Here is an 18,323-nt window from a genome sequence, read left to right as displayed (position 1 = left end):
ATAAATTCCTATTGGGTAGGAACTGTCATAACATCATAGGGCAATACATTATTCAGGTGTTCATGATGACATAAACCTACTGCACTGTCAGTTTATAAAAGTATAGTATGGCCGGGTGCAGTGGCTCACGCATGTAATCTCAGCACTCTGAGAGGCCGAGGTGGGTGGATCACCTGAGGTCAGGAGTTCGAGACCAGCCTGGCCAACATGGTGAAACCCTGTCTCTACCAAAAATATAAAAATTAGTTGGGCACAGTGGCAGATGCCTGTAAGCCCAGCTACTCAGAAGGCTGAGGCAGGAGAATCACTTGAACCCAGGAGGCGGAGGTTGCAGTGAGCCGAGATCATGCCATTGCACTCCAGCCTAAGCGACAGAGTGAGACTCCGTCTCAAAAACAAACAAACAAAAAAGTGTAGTACATATAATTGTGTACGGTGCGTATCTGATAATAAACAACTGAGTTACTGGTTTGTGTATTTAGTATACTTTTAATTGTTATTTTAGAGTGTATTCCACTTGTTTTTTTTAAAAAAAAAAAAAAGTAAAACACCCTCAGGTAGATTTCAGAAGGTATTCCAGAAAAAGCACTGTTATCATAGGAGAGGACAGCTCCATAGGTGTTGCTGCTAAAGATCTCCTAGTGGGAGAAGACATGGAGTTAGAAGAGAGTGATACTGATGAGCTTTACACTTTATAGGTTAATGTGCGCATTTGTGTCTTAGTTCTTAACAAAAAGTTTAAAAAAATCTGTAAACAGAAAAAGTCTCACAGAATAAGCATATAAAAGAAATACTTTTGTACAGCTGTACAATGTGTTTCTGTTCTAAGCTAAGTGTTATTACAAGAGTCAGTAAGTTAAAAAAAATTAAAAAGCTCAAATGTTACAGTAAACTCAGCCTGGGCAACATAGTGAGACCCTGTCTCTACAAAAAAATTTTAAGTAATTAGACAGGTGTGATGGTGCGTGCCTGTAGTCCCAGCTAGTCGGGAGGCTTAGCTGGGAGGATTGCTTGAGCCCAGGAGTTTGAGGTTGCAGTGAGTGATGATCATGCTACTGTATTCCAGCTTGGGTAACAGAGTAAGACCCTGTCTCAGAGGGGAGAAGTTACATTAAGGTTAATTTATTATTGAAGAAAAAAAGTTTTAAATAAATTCAGTGTAGTTGAAGTGTACAGTGTTTATAAAGTCTAGAGGAGTGTACAGTAATGTCCTATGCCTTTGCATATACTCACAACTCACTCACTCGCTCGGAGCAACTTCCAGTCCTGCAAGCTCCATTCACGTTAAGTCCCCTACACAGGCATATGATTTTTTAATCTTTTATACTATAGTTTTACTGTATCTTTTCTATTGTTTATTATGCATAGGTATACAAATACCATTGTTACAAATGCCTACAGTATTCAGTACAGTGACATGCTGTACAGATTTGCAGCCTAGGCGCAATATACAGAGTAGGTGTGTAGTAGGCTATGCCATCTAGGTTTGCATAGGTACACTCTTTAATGTTCACACAACGTATTTTCTAGAATGTATCCCCATAATTAAGTGATGCATGACTATATAGGGAGACAAAATTTGTACGCCATCTAATCTAAAATGACTTAAAAACTTGAGGTTTACCTTAAAGCTATAAAGAGAGAAAATATCTTAAATTTATTAAATGTGTTACAATTCTATTTTCCTTTCTATCTTGACAATGTTAATTCAGATATATCTCTCATGTACTACATTCGTTTTAATGTAAAAAGGCACCAAATTTTCCTATAACAAATGTGAATGTTTCAATCTAAGCCAAGTCACACTGAATACCAACCTATAATGCAACACAAAGGCATTTAACATTGTTTGCTATATTTTTTAAACGCACCATGAGGGTCACTTAAGCCCACAAATGTAATACAGAGCTGATGTAATCAAAATAACCCACTGGAGGGGGCCCTGCTATATTCTCATCATAACAATATTCTCACTGCAAAAAACTGGAAAACTGTAAAAAATTAAAACCTGTATTTTTATAATTTATCCTAACATGAAAGAAAAAACACATAATCCGTATTGAATTTTAGCTCTTAAAAGCTTCCAACTTTAATGCAGACTAAAGTCCAGAAAAATTTAAGCTTTTATAAGGCAGCAATTTCCAAAGCAAAAATGAAGTGAGAAATATCATAATCACCTACCTAGAACCATGCTGGTCTTGAGAAAACTCAACTATATGTCCAATCAAGTCTCTAAGTTGAAGGTTTGGGAAGCGGTTGTTTCTGAAATCTTCCAATAATCTACTGCGGCCAGAAGGCATAATATCAGACCTATTATACCGAAGCCGCGAAGGAGGAAAGAGCTGGCTGCTGGAGCTAAATAGACTGGAAGTGCTTGAAGCACTTCGATATTTTGCTTCTGCTCCAGGTGCTGCAGAGATATATCGACCACTACCATTTGTCAGTCCTCCTACAACAAAGCAGCTATGGTCAGCAAGTATTTTTGACAAAGTTATTCCTCAAATAAAATTTACTTTAGCTACAAATTCAGTCAATAAAGAAATATTTCCCCCCACTAATTCCTACTTGTTATGACAGAACATTAAAATTGGGAGGGGAAAATCTCACCCATATACCTCATGTATGTGGCTATATGATAAAGAGACTAGAAAACATGAGAAAAATAAGTGTGTATTTATTCTTCAGCAGCTTAGTTTAAATGTTAATTATATGACCTAGTGTCATATGCACTCTTATCAATGCCAGAACACTGAAACTACCAATAAAATTTTCAGTTACATTAACAAGCAAGTTTAAATTGCTAGGAAACTTACATTTTAAGCCACTGAAATAGACTGAAATTTATTCGCATTATTAACACAATAACATTGAGTGTTAAATCTGTAGTTTTTGCATTCGGTCATATATACTTCTATGTAAAGATAAATCAATTCTTAAACCACTGATGGTATGAACTTTAAAAAGCCAAAATAGTAGGTAATAAATCTAAATTATACACTATTTTAAGATTTTAAAATTTTTATTTAAAATATCTGACATAAGGTCGGGCATGGTGGCTCATGCCTGTAATCCCAGCACTTTGGAAGGTCGAGAGGGCGGATCATGAGGTCAGGAGTTTGAGACCAGCCTGGCCAACGTGGTGAAACCCTGTCTCTACTAAAAATACAAAAATTAGCCAGGCGGGGTGGGGGGCATCTGTAATCCCAGCTACTCGGGAGGCTGAGGCAGGAGAATTGCTTGAACCTGGGAGGCAGAGGTTGCAGTGAACCAAGATCACACTACTGCACTCCAGCCTGGGTGACACAGCAAAACTCTATCTCCAAAAAAAAATATATATATATATATATATATAATATATATATATATATATATATATTTGACATAAATCCACTATTTCACAAACAATAGTATTAATAAACAGCAGTTATTATTCCTAGAGCCTTATCATTTACAATAAATAAAAGACATCTTTAACTTACATTCCATTCCAAGAAAGAAAATCAAAGAGCAGTCAATAGAAATAAAAATAAATACATGCAGGAAATTTTTATAGTTACAATTAACAGTTTAAAAGTACTTGACAGTGTCCTTTTAAAAAAGAAAAATGTATAGATAGTTGTAAAATACACATTAGTAGAGTTCAGAAAAACAAAATCCACTACCAGAATCATGCTATTATTATATGCAAACTCTATGCAGAGTAGTACTATATATACAATCCAGGCCACAGGGTAGAGATGGTCCCAAGGATACACTGTCAGTGCAAAGCTATACGGAGGTATTAAAGGTCGAAAAGAACTACAAGGACAGAGAGCAGTAAAATAGTCAAATCCTGGAGGGTAAATTGGGTTAGAACATTCCTCTTTCACTTTCTGTCCCTACTGTCCTAGCTTTACTTTTTTTCATTGAACTTCCTATTACATAGCATATCATGCATTATTTATTTGAATCCCCAGCCCCGTCTCCAATTCAAGAGCCATAAAATTAAATTAATCTACATGTTAGCTACCTGGTGCCTAGAACAATGTCTAGACCAGCCTGACCAACATGGTGAAACCCCACCTCTACTAAAAATACGAAAAAAGATTAGCTGGGCGCGGTGGCATGCACCTGTAATCCCAGCTACTCAGGAGGCTGAGGCAGGAGAATCGCTTGAACCCGGGATACGGAGGTTGCAGTGAGCAGAGATTGCCCCACCGCAGTCCAGCCTGGGCGCCAGAGCGAAACCGTCTCCAAAAAAAAAAAAAAAAAAGCAAGCGTGTAATTTAACAAGCTATCTTACACACCAAAATCACTAAGATCAAATTCTTGTTTGGTCCAGTTATACATAACTATCTCTGCACCCATGCAGGATATTCAAAACGTTCAAGAGTTCAGTGTTTCAATACTGTCTCACTACTGCCAGCCTTTCCACTTCCATTATTTGTTTACATATTTCTAACTGTTCATAACAATAACTGATCACTAGCCCATCTGATTCTTTATAATTGGGTCCTTATCACATCCTGCACAGCCACTGGGTTTTCTCTAGCATCCCTGCCCTTTTTGAAGGGCAGGGGTGCTTTGCTTATCATTTCAATCTGGTTAAAAATTTTTTCCTTAATCAGCTGACTTTAAGATTCACCAATCCATTTTTATACACATCAATTGTATTTTTCCCTTCAAAGTCCATTTTGATGATGTGACTTTATGATAAAAACCTACAGCATCCTGGTAAGAGTACATGCTCTAAGATCTTCAACCTAGTTTTCAAGTCATTACTCCAAACCTATTTTTCACACAAATTTCTTAGTAGTGCCCTAACTGTTCATACCCCTCACCCCACTTACTCATTACTATTTCTTATCATTACCTCAAACATACCCTTAATGCATTAAAGATTTTCGACACCAAATTCAAAATACGTACTCACCCCAGGAAATGAAGAAGCCGGTTTTATTTGGTACCTCCCAAATATCCTGACAATAAGCAACAGGAATTTCTCCCATATCTATGTATTCTTTTATTTATATTCTATCAGCTCCTAACAACAGAACTCCTGTGCACATGGTATATACAATATCTGTCTAATAATATTACACTGCCTTGAATTTTAAAAAACCATAGACATTCAGTTCTAGAAGACTAAGTGGTCTTCTCATATATGAAATTCACAAATTTGGCCAGGCGTGGTGGCTCACGCCTATAATCCCAGCATTTTTGGGAGGCTGAGACAGGCATATAGCTTGAGGTCAAGAGTTTGAGACCAGTCTGGGCAACATGGCAAAACTCCATCTCTACAAAAAATACAAAAGTTAGCCAGGAGTGGTGGTGGTATGTGCCTGTAGTCCCAGCTACTCGGGGAGGGTGAGGTTGTGAGGATCGCTTGAGCCTGGGAGGCAGAGGTTGCAGTGAGATGAGATTGTGCCACTGCACTCCAGCCTGGACAACAGAGCAAGACCTTGTCTCAAAAACGAAACAAAACAAAACAACAACAACAATAATAATCCCCCCACCAAAAAAAAAAAAAGAGAGAGAAAAAGAAAAAAATATTCTCCAGAAACTAATTCACTGAAAGGATGAACTAACACAAATTAATTTCACCCAGGGAAGCATACCTTTTCTCTTAGAAATAAGTGTGTAAAACCCAATTTTTAACATACATTAGACATTTTAAATTTTGTTGTCTAAATATTGAAAGCAGGTCATCTAAAATATCTGGAGATTGAGAGACATTCTATGAAACACGCCTATGCCCTTTAAAAATGTCAAGGTCATAAAAAACAGAAACAGTTCAAGATTAAAGAAAAGAGCAGTGATGAAAATAATCTGTGATCCTCAATTTGACAATGGGCCCCCAAATCAATCTCCCTTTCTCTTTCTTATAAAGGTAATCAGTGTGATAAGCAGCAAAGTTTGAATAAAGTTGGCTGCTTTGATTAGTGGTTTATCAGTGTTAATTTCCTGACTTCAGTAATTGTGCTTATATGAAAACATATACTTATTGTCAAGAAACATACACTTTTGAGTAAGGGACATCATGCCTGCAACTTCTTTTTTTTTTTTTTTTGAGACAGGGTCTCACTCTGTCGCCCAGGCTGGAGTGCAGTGACACAATCTTGGCTCACTGCAATCTCCCCTTCCTGGGTTCAAGCGATTCTCCCGCCTCAGCCTCCCGAGTAGCTGGGATTACAGGTGCGTACCACCATGCCCGGCTAAGTTTTGTATTTTTTTTAGTAGAGATGGGGTTTCACCATGTTGGCTAGGCTGGTCTCAAACTCCTGACCTCAAGTGATCTGCCCGCCTCAGCCTCCAAAAGTGCTGAGATTACAGAGGTGAGCCACCACGCTGGCCCACTTGCAACTTCCTTTCAAAAGTAAACCCAAATAGTGTTGTGGATGAGGGGAAGAAGAGAGGGAGAGAGAATCATACAGCCAATGTGATAAAGCGGTAACATCTGGAAAACACGGGTGAAGGGTATAGTTTTGCAATTTTCCCATTAGTCTCAAATTATCCCAGAATTGGTTAAAAACAAACACATAAACAGATCATCCATATTCATACTTCTGCTGCTGGTGGTCTAAAAGCAGCTATGTTCTGCACCAAAAGTATTAAAGAGATAAGGTCTTTTCATTTCGTCATTCAGTCCCCACTACCATTCATGACTGTTTAATCACTATCTGCCTAAGAGTGTATATAGGACATGTAGATCAGTACTACAATTTCACAGATGAGGTCACTATGGTCCAATAGTCCAAAAGGTATGGGACATGCAGCTAGTCTGCCAAGACCCTTCGGCCAGAGCTTATCTCATACGACAGTGTGCCAATCTTCTGTGCTATTTGTATCTTTCATGTTCATTCATGAGAACTTTAATTGGTTCCAGGACCCACACAAGATACCAAAAATCTGTGGAAGCTGAACTCCAATAGTTTGGTCTTATGTAACCTATGGATATGAAAGGCAAGACCTCCGTATCTACAAGGTCCACCTTTATCCAAGGATGCAGAATCTGTGGAGATAAGGCAGATCCTTCGTGGGGCAGGGGGTGGTGGGGGAGACTGTAAGTGAAACCACCACAAAATAAATAAATCTGTCTAGCCTTCATTTTTCATTATTTTCTACCTCTGGGATTAGAATGACAGCTACTCAATCTATGAGGCCTGTATATTCTTTTAAGAATACAGATTCCTGACCCTTACTTAAGACATACATAATTACTCCTTCTGGAAAATCTACCTGAAGGATATTCTGATAGAAGAGTATGGGGACTAATTAATTAGAATAAAAATAATTTAATGCTTCATTTTACAACAGGTTTTCAACTACTAATTGCAAATAAAAATGAAAGTAAGTATGCCCCGTGCAGTGGCTCAGGCCTGTAATCCCAGCACTTTGGGAGGCTGAGGTGGGCGGATCACTTGAGGTTAAGAGTTCAAGACCAGCCTGGCCAACATGGTGAAACCCCGTCTCCACTATATATGTGTAAAAAAATTAGCTGGGTGTGGTGGCGTACGCCTGTAGTCCCAACTACTTGGGAGGATGAGACAGGAGAATTGCTTGAACCCAGGAGGCGAAGGTTACAGTGAGCAGAGATTGCACCACTGCACTCTAGCTTGGGCAACAGAGCAAGACCCTGTCTAAACAAACAAAACAAAACAAACAAAATACATATATATGTATGTCATATACATTTAATATAGTTCATGCACACAGGATGAATGCTGAAATAAAAATATAAAACAGAAGTTACGGAAAGATAGTATTTCTTTCCAGATTAATATATAAATGACTCAAATGTGTGGGGCATTTTCATTTTTTTCCCTCAGAATTTAAAATTTTTTGTATGTCTACTGCATTAAAAATAATATATATATATTATATATACATATACACGTATATATACATTTTTGGGTCCTGAAAAGGATACAACTACACACAGGCTACTAGGTAATTGTTTCAGAAGCCAAGGCTCTGGAAATCACAATAAATTGAAAGATGATAGCTACAGTAGGCAAAGAATCAAAGATACAGAAGGAGTAGCTGGGAATGTCTAAAACAAGGACAGAATATTTTACAGCATTTAGCTACTTCTACTCCATAAAGAGGGCAACTTAGTACTTTTAGTTCAGTATTTTCTGATTACTTTTCAAAACTATCTGCATGTTGCCTGGCTTTAGTGAGAAAACTTAAAGTTAAGTGGGGGAAAAGACAGAACAGTGCTTCTCAATACGCACATGAATCACCTTGGGATCTTGATTACATGTTTCTAAATCCCCATAGTTGGTACTACATGCTAGTCCTTGAGGGTCTATGGCATATAGTAATTTATTATTTTGTTGAAAAAGGCAACTATCTGCGAGCCCAGCTCACATTATTATCTGCACATTAATATGGTCCTATATACAATAACTTTTTAAAAGGTAGCTACCATTTGTTGAAGATTTTATGTTGGATACTGTGATATGCAAATTGTGCATAAAATGCTGCACTGTGTTGCAGCCTCCAAAAAGTCAGTTTTTATAAATGTTGTAAGTCATCCAATTGAGGAAAAAAAATTTTCTATTATGTGGCTCAAAGTTCCTCGAGCTTCTACCCCATTACTTAACTGGCTAAGACTTTGGATTCAGACTTGGGAAATCAGGGGGCAAATGGGACGACATTCTGCCACCAAATACATATTCAAGTTTTAACCCCCTGTACCTGTGAATGTGACGTTCTTTGGGAAAAGCATCTTTGTAAATATCATCAAGTTAAAATTGGATCAGGATGGGTTATCACCCAATCACTAGTGTCCTCATAAGAAATGGAAAATTTAGAGATGCATGGGGAGAATGCCGTGTGATGATGGACACTGATACTGAAGTGATGTATCCACAAGCAAGGAACATCAAAGATGGCCAGCAACTACCACCAAAACCTAAGAAGAGACAGAAAGGGTTGTCCCCTAGATACTTTGTAGCATAGTCCTGCTGACATCTTGATTTCAGATGTACAGCCTTTAAAACTGAGTGGAAAAAATTTCTATTGTTTGAAGCCACCTACTTGTAGTCATTTGTTACAGCAGTCCTAGGAAACTAATACAAATGTCACCCTTTTTTTTTAATTCAAGAAAATCAACCATATATTAGCTGGAATTTTTTTTTTTTTTTTTTTTAAGAGACGGAGTCTTGCTCTGCCACCCAGGCTGGAGTGCAGTGGCACGATCTCGGCTCACTGCAACCTCTGCCTCCTGGGTTCTAGCAATTCTCCTGCCTCAGCCTCCAGAGTAGCTGCAACCACAGGCGCAGGCTGCCATGCCCGGCTAATTTTTTTGTATTTTAGTAGAGACGGGGTTTCACCATGTTGCCCAGGCTGGTCTCGAACTCCTGAGCTCAGGCAATCCACCCACTTCGGCCTTCCTAAGTGCTAGGATTACAGGTGTGAGCCACCGCACCTGGCCTAGCTGGAATACTTAATGTCATATACATTTAATATAGTTCAGGCACACAGGGTGAATGCTGAAATAAAAATATACAACAGAAGTTACAGGAATATTTCTTTCCAGATTAATATATAAATGACTCAAATGTGTGGGGCATTTTCATTTTTTCCCCTCAGAATTTAAAATTTTTTGTATGTCTATTGCATTTAAAGTATAAATCTTTTTTTATGTTTCTGAAATGTGGCAGGTGGTTGCACTATTATTTTATGATACATCATTTGAACACTGCTGTATGAGAATGCTATCCTCTTAATAGCCTATGAGGCAGACATATCTCCATTTTACTTGTGAGATAACAGCTTAGAGAACCTAAATAACTTATCCAAGAAAGCACAGCTAATAATTAGGCTGAATTTTTGTTTACCATTATGTCTAAAAAATTCATGTAAAGTTGTCAGTCATACTCTGCTACGCTTCCTAGAGAATGTTTAATCTCACATGCCATTCTTTAGTCTGCAAAATGACTGAAGCTACATGAGGTACAAACTGAAGAAAATTTTAATAATAATAATTATTATTATTATTATTTTTGAGACAGAGTCCCGCTCTGTCGCCCAGGCTGGAGTGCAGTGGTGTGGTCTCAGCTCACTGCAAGCTCCGCCTCCTGGGTTCAAGCCATTCTCCTGCCTCAGCCTCCCAAGTAGCTGGGACTACAGGCGCCCGCCATCACGCCTGGCTAATTTTTTTTTAATTTTTAGTAGAGACGGGGTTTCACCATGTTAGCCAGGATGGTCTTGATCTCCTGACCTCGTGATCCACCTGCCTTGGCCTCCCAAAGTGTTGGGATCACAGGCGTGAGAATACTTACAATAACTATACATTTGCCATATAAAGACACAACAATTTTATTGGAGGAAAGACTAAGACTACAATGAGTTTAAAAAAACAAAGTGGGCATATTTAAAAGTATAATCTTCCACATCATTTTAATAGGCTGATATAAAAATATAAACATGTCAAATGTACTACCTTAAAACTGTTAATTTTATGACAATATGCAAGCAAACATTAGATGCAAATTACAGGCCAAGTGTTCTAAAATGCAAAATAAAAATCTGTTGTTTCCGTTTCTATTGCTTGTGATTCTTTTCTATCAGCAATTTTTAAAAATCTTACCTTTTATTATAGTCTCTATTGGCTAAACTTAAAAAAATAAGGCGCAGACTATCACCATACAAGGTATTTAATAATCTCCCCTCATTCATCAAGGAGCATTTAAACAGACTAAGTAATAACATACTTAGTTAACATAACATACAGTCTTCAGACTAGTTATGATATCATTTCCATCAATAACCCACCCTGTCAATTTCCATTACACTATCAAAAGGGGGTAATGTTGTATAGTTTCAAAAATTGCCTCAATTTTTTATCTTTAGTGCAAACTACCTCCTCTTGTGACTGATGGACACGAGAACATTTTTAAAAACTTACCCCTAACCCCACAAAAGATAAGTAGTAGTAGGGTGAGTTCGAGTAGCCTAATAGGAACCTGTTGGCTTTTCCCTGCATAAGTCATATGACTCTGTCAGATTTGGCCTAAATTCTTTTCTTTGGTAATACATTTGGTAATAAGTTAATAAACGAGCAAGCCATATCTGAATTTCCTTTTAAATATTCCAGCTGAGATTTCATGGCCTTTCTGATTGGAGTGAAGAAAAATTATAGGAGCTGGGATTGTTTCTCTTAAACCATAATTACTAAGGATTTATGCAATCTTAAAGCTTGCTTCAAAAGTTATGAATACTGGAATAAATTCTGATCCTACACAAACATTACGGGTACATTTATTATCTCTCTTGATGGGGTCATTGTGGTGGTGGGAAGAGGGCTGAAGAACTGGGAAGGTAAAAAACAAAAAAAAACACACACACACACAAAACAAAAACTCCACAACTGACCGTGAAAACTTCATTTTCATAGTGCAATGTTCTAAAGAGTATGATCTTGGCACACTGAACAAAGAAAACACTGATTGAGAACAGCCAAATAATGCTTTAATATAGTAATCTATGTACGATACCAAGTATTTTTTAAAAAGGAAGTGTCCTTACTCAATAATAAATTCATCAATAAAACAAAGAAACAAAACGACTCAAATTCAATTACCCAAACATTCAATGAAATGAGTATTTTTAGTTGTAGAAAAAGGCCTGGGCTTTCTTGTTTCTAATCTAGTGGAGAAAATAAACCTAGAAACAATTCTATTATAATCCAATGTGTGCTAATTTTGGTTCAAAAAACCCATAAAGGAAAATAATTCCAATGAAATCACTATGTTTCTATAGAATAGGATTATGAAATAAAGTGAAATAAGACAAGAACATTACAATCATTATATTGTAACTGCTGTTTTTATCTGTATTTACCACAAAGCTACAAACTCGATGACAGTGAATAAGGATGTTTTTTTCTCCTAGTCAAGCAGAGGCTGGCTTCAATATTGTATTGAACACAGATATCCAATACTGAATAAGTAAAAATTTTAATCACATAAAAATTCTAAAAAGCAGTCTAATAAAACTATAGAAAAGATAAAATAGCAATTACTTTCAGTAATTAGAAATAAAAACAAAACTTGCTATTTATATACTATTTACAGTATTTTAAAGTATTACAAACAAGATTCTTTTTTTTTTTTTTTGAGACAGGGTCTCGATCTGTCACGCCCAGGTTAGAATGCAGTGGCATAACGTTGGCTTACTGCAACCTCCGTCCCCTGGGCTCAAGCGATTCTCCCACTTCAGCTTCTCAAGTGGCTGGGACTACAGGCACATGTCACCACACCCGGCTAATTTTTGTATTTTTAATAGAGACAGGGTTTTGCCACATTGCCCAGGCTTGTCTCGAACTCCTGAGCTCAAGCAATACTCCCGCCTCAGCCTCCCAAAATGCTGGGATTACAAGCATGAGCCACTGTACCTAAGATTCTTATCTGATCAGTTTTAACTCAAAATTAGTAATGAAATATTTAAAAGACCCTTAAAGTAAATAGCATTTAATTTGGATTAAAGATCAATTGTTAGCAAGTGAAAAACCACAAAGAAGCCAATACACTGACATTCAAACTCACTTTTTCCACAAAGTCACAATAGGTTAAATTATATTTTACTACAATTTAACAAAAAGTTTACAAAGATGTGAAACATAGGAAACATGGTCCTTTTAATTTATTCAGATAGGTATTAGACATAAAAGCATCCTGACCAGGCATGGTGGCTCACACCTGTAATCCCAGCACTTTGGGAGACCGAGACAAGTGGATCACCTGAGGTCAGGAGTTCAAGACCAGCCTGACCAACACAGTGAAAACCCGTCTCTACTAAAAATACAAAAATTAGCTGGGTGTGGTGGCAGGCGCCTGTAATCTCTGTTACTCAGGAGGCTGAGGCAGGAGAATTGCTTGTACCTGGGAGACAGAGGTTGCAGTGAGCCGAAATCACACCATTGCACTCCAGCTTGGGGGGGCAGAGCAAGACTTCATCGAATGAATGAATGAATGAATGAATGAATGAATGAATAAATAAATAAATAAATAGAAAAGCATCCTTTGAGAAGCAGTACAACATCTGGAATAAGCCAGATAAACGTGGGCTCAAAATTTTGGTTCTGCCTCTTACTAACTTCATGAATATAAGTCACGTAATTTCTTTCAGAATAAAGCGTGTTTGTGTGCATATGTGTATGTGTGGTGAAACAGAAGTCAAAGTTCACTCCCCTTCATTTGGATATTCAACTACTCCTGCCCAAGTCACTGAAACACCTGTTTTTCTCATATACGCCGGAGTGGCAACTTGGTCATTAGGGATCTAAATGAGTAGGTCTATTTCTGGATGCACTACTCTGTTCCGCTGTTCTATTTATTTATCCTTGTGCCAATACCACAGTTTTAGTTACTGTAGCTTTCTAAGTTCTGGTATCCGGCAGTATTAAGTTTTCTAACTTTGCTTTTCAAAACTGTCTTCACTACTTTTGGTTCTGCTTTTCCATTTTCATTTTTTGCATCAGCTTATCAATTTCTTTTTAAAACCTAATTTTATTGATAGCGTTCAATCTTTAGACCAACTAGAAGAAAGCTGGTATCTTTATAATAGGGAGTCTTTCAACCTAAAATACGGTATGTCTTTCCATTTATTTAAGTCATCTGTAACTTCCATCAGCATTTTATAGTTTATAATGTAAAACATCTTGCCCTTCTTCCGCTGGATCCATTCCTAGATATATCACAACAAAACCAACTCCAGTGAAAATATTCTCTACATATAAGAAACAATTTTTCAATGCCATTCCAAGAGATATATGCTACTTTCATTTTTATGTTATTTGGCTAACATTGCAAATCTCTCATGAAGCACATCTGCCTGTATTTTAAAGGCTACCTTTTGATCCTTAGGGTACCTTATAAGCATGGTGGAATGGTGTAAATTACAGGTGAATTCTTGGCAGATTAAAATAATTTTAAAAATAATATCTGCCAGCTTTTAGCAGTAACTACAAATTATTTCAAGTCAGTGTCTCCATGTGGAGGCTACTGAAAATTTCAGTGGGACGAAACTAGTTTTGTGCTGACTATGCAAAGTATAACTATCTGGCTGCCAGGTATTTAATGCCAATAGAATCCCCACAATCATTGTAACGAGCAAAAACTGTTGCCGCACATTTGCAAACTGTTCACATCCTTGTGACGTCTACTACTAGGCATTTTAAACAAGTGGCCCGAGTGATTCTGATGCCAAAACACAGGATCGGATCAAGTATTTTCTAGTCTTAAGTTTGTGATTATCTTAACTAAGTAAATTAACTGGTGAAAACTTTCTCAGACATTAGAACCACAATGTCACTGATAATGTTATTAAAGGATAATAAATAAAAAATTAGTAATCCAAAACAAGTACAACCAAGATCAAGACATTTTTATACAGAAAACCAAACATCACAAATTCTTCCATACAACTAGTAATGTAATTTCTTCATAACATTATTTCCTACTCATCAGCAAATAAATTACTTCTAGGTCTACCAGAGGGTTGTAGCTGTTTTTCAATTTATATTAACATGAGAACCTGTAAGTAAGATTCTGTTGAGAGTCGGGTGTGCTGCTCTATACACAGTCCCTAAATTGCCTGCCTTAGATTAACAAGTATTCTTATTACAAATAAGAAGTACAAATATAACATATGTGCTTAGACAAGTATTTTTATCTAAATCTCAAGAATAACTAAACTGAGAAAGGAACCTAAAAAGCTGGTAATCCTATACATACTTTAACCAAAGAAAAGCATAACTTATACCATAATGAGGTAATCATTAGATTCTGAGAGGCTAATTAGAATAAGTTATTTATATACTTTGTAAAATTGTTCAGTTTCTATAGAATAGGATAATGGAAAAATGAAGAATAGTATCACGAGTCAGAATTGGATGCTAGCCTTAATTCTGTTATTTACTGGTTTGGGAAAGTCTATTAATCAACTGATCTTTAATTTCTTCACCTTTAATGAACAAACCACTCTGACAGTCTATGCCAACAATTAGGATGAAATGAAATAATGAATATGAAGGTGCTTTAAAAAAAAACTATCGAATGCTATTCAGTTACAGAGAACTGTAACTGCTAAAGGATAACAGTATTTTCAGTGAATGCTTCAAATAATTCATATTGTTTTCTGCTTTCATTAATGACTATATGTGAAACTCAGAAAAATGGCAGGTGGCCTTACTATCAACTTTGCTGTACTAATTTTACTTCTCTGAATATTTTATTATAAGAGAAGCACAAGACTAAGTCTGCCAAAGGCCAGCAATTTTAACAGAATGATTCTAAAAATTTATAATATCTTGCCTATTATTAAAATTTTCTGTAACTGGAAGACAGGTTATGAAATTTTATAATCCACAGCAAACTAAAGCACAGCTGTTTACTTGCTGAATACATGACATTCTTCAGACTTGATAGTCCCCTTTCAATAAATTTTACTGAGTTCAAAGCCCACATTACACTTTAGCACCCTTTTTCTTAAGAAAAAAATAGCTAGTTGAAAAATGAAGAGGTACAGGGCAAGAAGCCATTAGTTTGTCAAAACCTAAGTTAAATAACAAAAATACAAACACTGCTTTATACCTAGTAAGTTCCACATCAATCAAATTACTATGAGCATAAAGACTGGAGTTAAAAAAATTATCAACACTATATTTAAAAAGTTTATTAGAAGAAGGAAAACAAGGAAAGAACTAGTCGGCTAACTCCAGGTAGAAAAATAAGGCAATACCAGAAATATTTAATGTTCTTCACAAGCAGTGAAGCATCTCAAAAAAAAAAAAAAAAATGCTGACTTCTATCCTAGACAATGATGTATAAAACAACTGTAGGTAAACTGCCCCCCTCTTATAGATTAATACAACATGAGAACATAACTCAATATTTAATATTGAACCTGAAGCCCAGAATTTTACACTGTTCTCTGCATTTCAGGGTAAAAACTATTCATCTTAAAATCATTCTCTCTCCAAGTTGTCAACAGGAGACGCAACATAAAGGGGCTCCAAGGGGCCAAAGAAGGTGTAATTTTAGAATCAAAAATAGATATAAAATTGATGTCTTACACTGCAATGAACTGAAACATATCAATTATCCCCAAAATCTACCCATTTGTAGATAACAATGAGGATAAAAACACATGAGTCACCTTTAAAAGTTGCTAGGGCATCAACGTTATTCTGAAAGTAAAGGAAAGAATCATGCATTATTCTGACTCTTACATGAACTGTCTTTCAAGGTAACCTTACAACTGATGAGGGATAGCTATTCTTCTTTATAGAAAAGTTCCAGATAATAAATGAATAAAGAATGACACAATTAACAAACTACCATTTTGCAACCTCTGGAAAAAAAAATGATCAAAGGCTGCTAAAACCATTAGGTGGATCAGGCTGGTCATCTCACAATGGAGACAACCAAACACATGTCTCCTGATACGGTACAACAAAAAGTAACAGAACCCCATGTTGTCAAAATAAACCAACCAACCCATAAACTATCTGACCAAGCCTCTGGATCGAATTCCAGTTTACAGGAAAGAGATATAGGAAAGTTTTAAATACTACTATGGGGAAGCAATCGGCAAGGTCAAGAGTGTGGGAAAATCAATAGGACAAAGTTTCTTCATCAAATAAATGGAAAAGGGAAAAAAAGATGAAGGAAAAACAATTACACATTAAGACATATCAAACAAATGCAATGTATGAACCTTATTTTGACTGTGATTCAAATGGAACAATTGTTAAAGACATTTAAGTCAATTAGGAAGATTAGAGTTAATAAGAAATTATTTTAAAATGTATGATATACTGTAGTTATTGTTTTGAAATAGAACCTCAGATATTACACAATAAAAGATGGAAGAATAAAATTTTTTCATGCATCTAACTTTATTAGAATAAGCAACAGAGTTGCAAATTTGAACAAGTGTTTTAGATTTTTATAAAATTAACACCCCAAAACTATGCACTGAAATTCTTATACTTCAATCCAAAAGTGATTACTAGTCATCCCGCTAAAAATACATGTGTTGATTATAAGCCTACTATCTTAAAAAATGAAAACTTTTTTTTTTTGAAAGACAGCACAAACTGTTGCTACTGGGCATTTTCTGTGAATCTCAAATAACTAATACTAACAAAGGAACATACTTTGGGGATGCAGATCTCAAGCCTTACAGGTAACTGTAATGGTTGTAACATTCACATCTTAAAATAAAATCTCCCAGGAAAATAATCTGGAATTAATTCCAACCAATTCTAATGAGAATTGAGAGAACTTATCTCTATCTTATGATTTCATATTCTTGATATGTGAGCTCAGTAAAATTACTTAAAAAATATGCAAATTCCATTTCCATAGGTCTTTTATACTATCAGCCTTGAGACTTGATTCATAAAGAAATCCACTTCATGGGTACATAATTAAAATATTTTTCTTTTTTTTGATTGGACAGCCTTGCATCATGATCCATTCATAGGGAAGTGCAGAGTAGATTATTTCCCTGAATAGTATACAAAAAGAAAATTTATGAAATCCTTCAAGTTATTTTCAATCTGGTATGGGTCTATTTGTTGTTAACAATGTTGCCAGTCATACTACCACTAAAACTATGGGAAACTGGGGGTCACAAAAAGAAAGTAACACAGGTAATTACTAATTCCAATCAGAGGTGTATTAAAATATCAGATTTCAAGCTGAAGCTATGTTAGTCTAAAAGGCAGAATGCTGGCCCAGTGGTGATTATTTCCCATAACTGACCAGAATTCCTTCCCTAAGCATCTATTAGGCTGGTTTCTTCACAACCTAAAGAAAGGTAGAGAAGCACATATCTAGATTGCTGTTTAATCATACAGACATCTAAAAAGTCATTTATATCCGATTTCTAAGCAAGCTATGTAGAACCTATTTACTGCCATTTATACAGGCACTAAAGCACAACACAGCAGTAAGAGCTGAACAAGAATCTGCTCTGAAACTTACCTATGAAGAGATGACAGGACATGACAAAAGCTTAACAATAAAACAAAAAACTATTATGATAGGTCTAATCTTAGGTTTGTTATGTTCCGAATTTTTGTGTCCATTTCATAGGCATGTCTTATGAAGGGAGGATGCCTGAGCAGTAATAACAGAAATCAGGAGCTGAGCAGCTCCTGCGACTTAGATGATAAATGAAGAAAGGTATTAGGCTAAAGATTGGTAAATCCACACATCTAGTACTGCAAAGTGGATCTTAGGGCTCCATTTGAATATATTAATTGGCTGTATATGTTCAGTATCAATACCCCAAATGAGCAAAGGCCCAGAATTTGGGGTGGA

General features: G+C 36.2%; 1 protein-coding gene across 21 annotated transcripts in view; it reads right to left on the bottom strand.

Moving 5' to 3' along the window:
• Window positions 1–18,323, bottom strand: part of PUM2 (pumilio RNA binding family member 2) — a 103,647-nt gene that overhangs the window by 11,962 nt on the left and 73,362 nt on the right. For all 21 annotated transcript variants that reach the window (XM_063648922.1, XM_063648929.1, XM_063648920.1 and 18 more), the window contains one exon: window positions 2,182–2,449. In XM_063648922.1, coding sequence (XP_063504992.1) covers window positions 2,182–2,449 — 268 coding nt within the window. The remainder of the gene's footprint in view (window positions 1–2,181; window positions 2,450–18,323) is intronic.

Source organism: Pongo pygmaeus, chromosome 12 (genome assembly GCF_028885625.2).
Source record: "Pongo pygmaeus isolate AG05252 chromosome 12, NHGRI_mPonPyg2-v2.0_pri, whole genome shotgun sequence".
NCBI classification, from domain to species: Eukaryota; Metazoa; Chordata; class Mammalia; order Primates; family Hominidae; genus Pongo; species Pongo pygmaeus.
The sequence above is the reverse complement of the archived record's forward strand: the minus strand, read 5'-3'. Positions and strand labels throughout refer to the sequence as shown.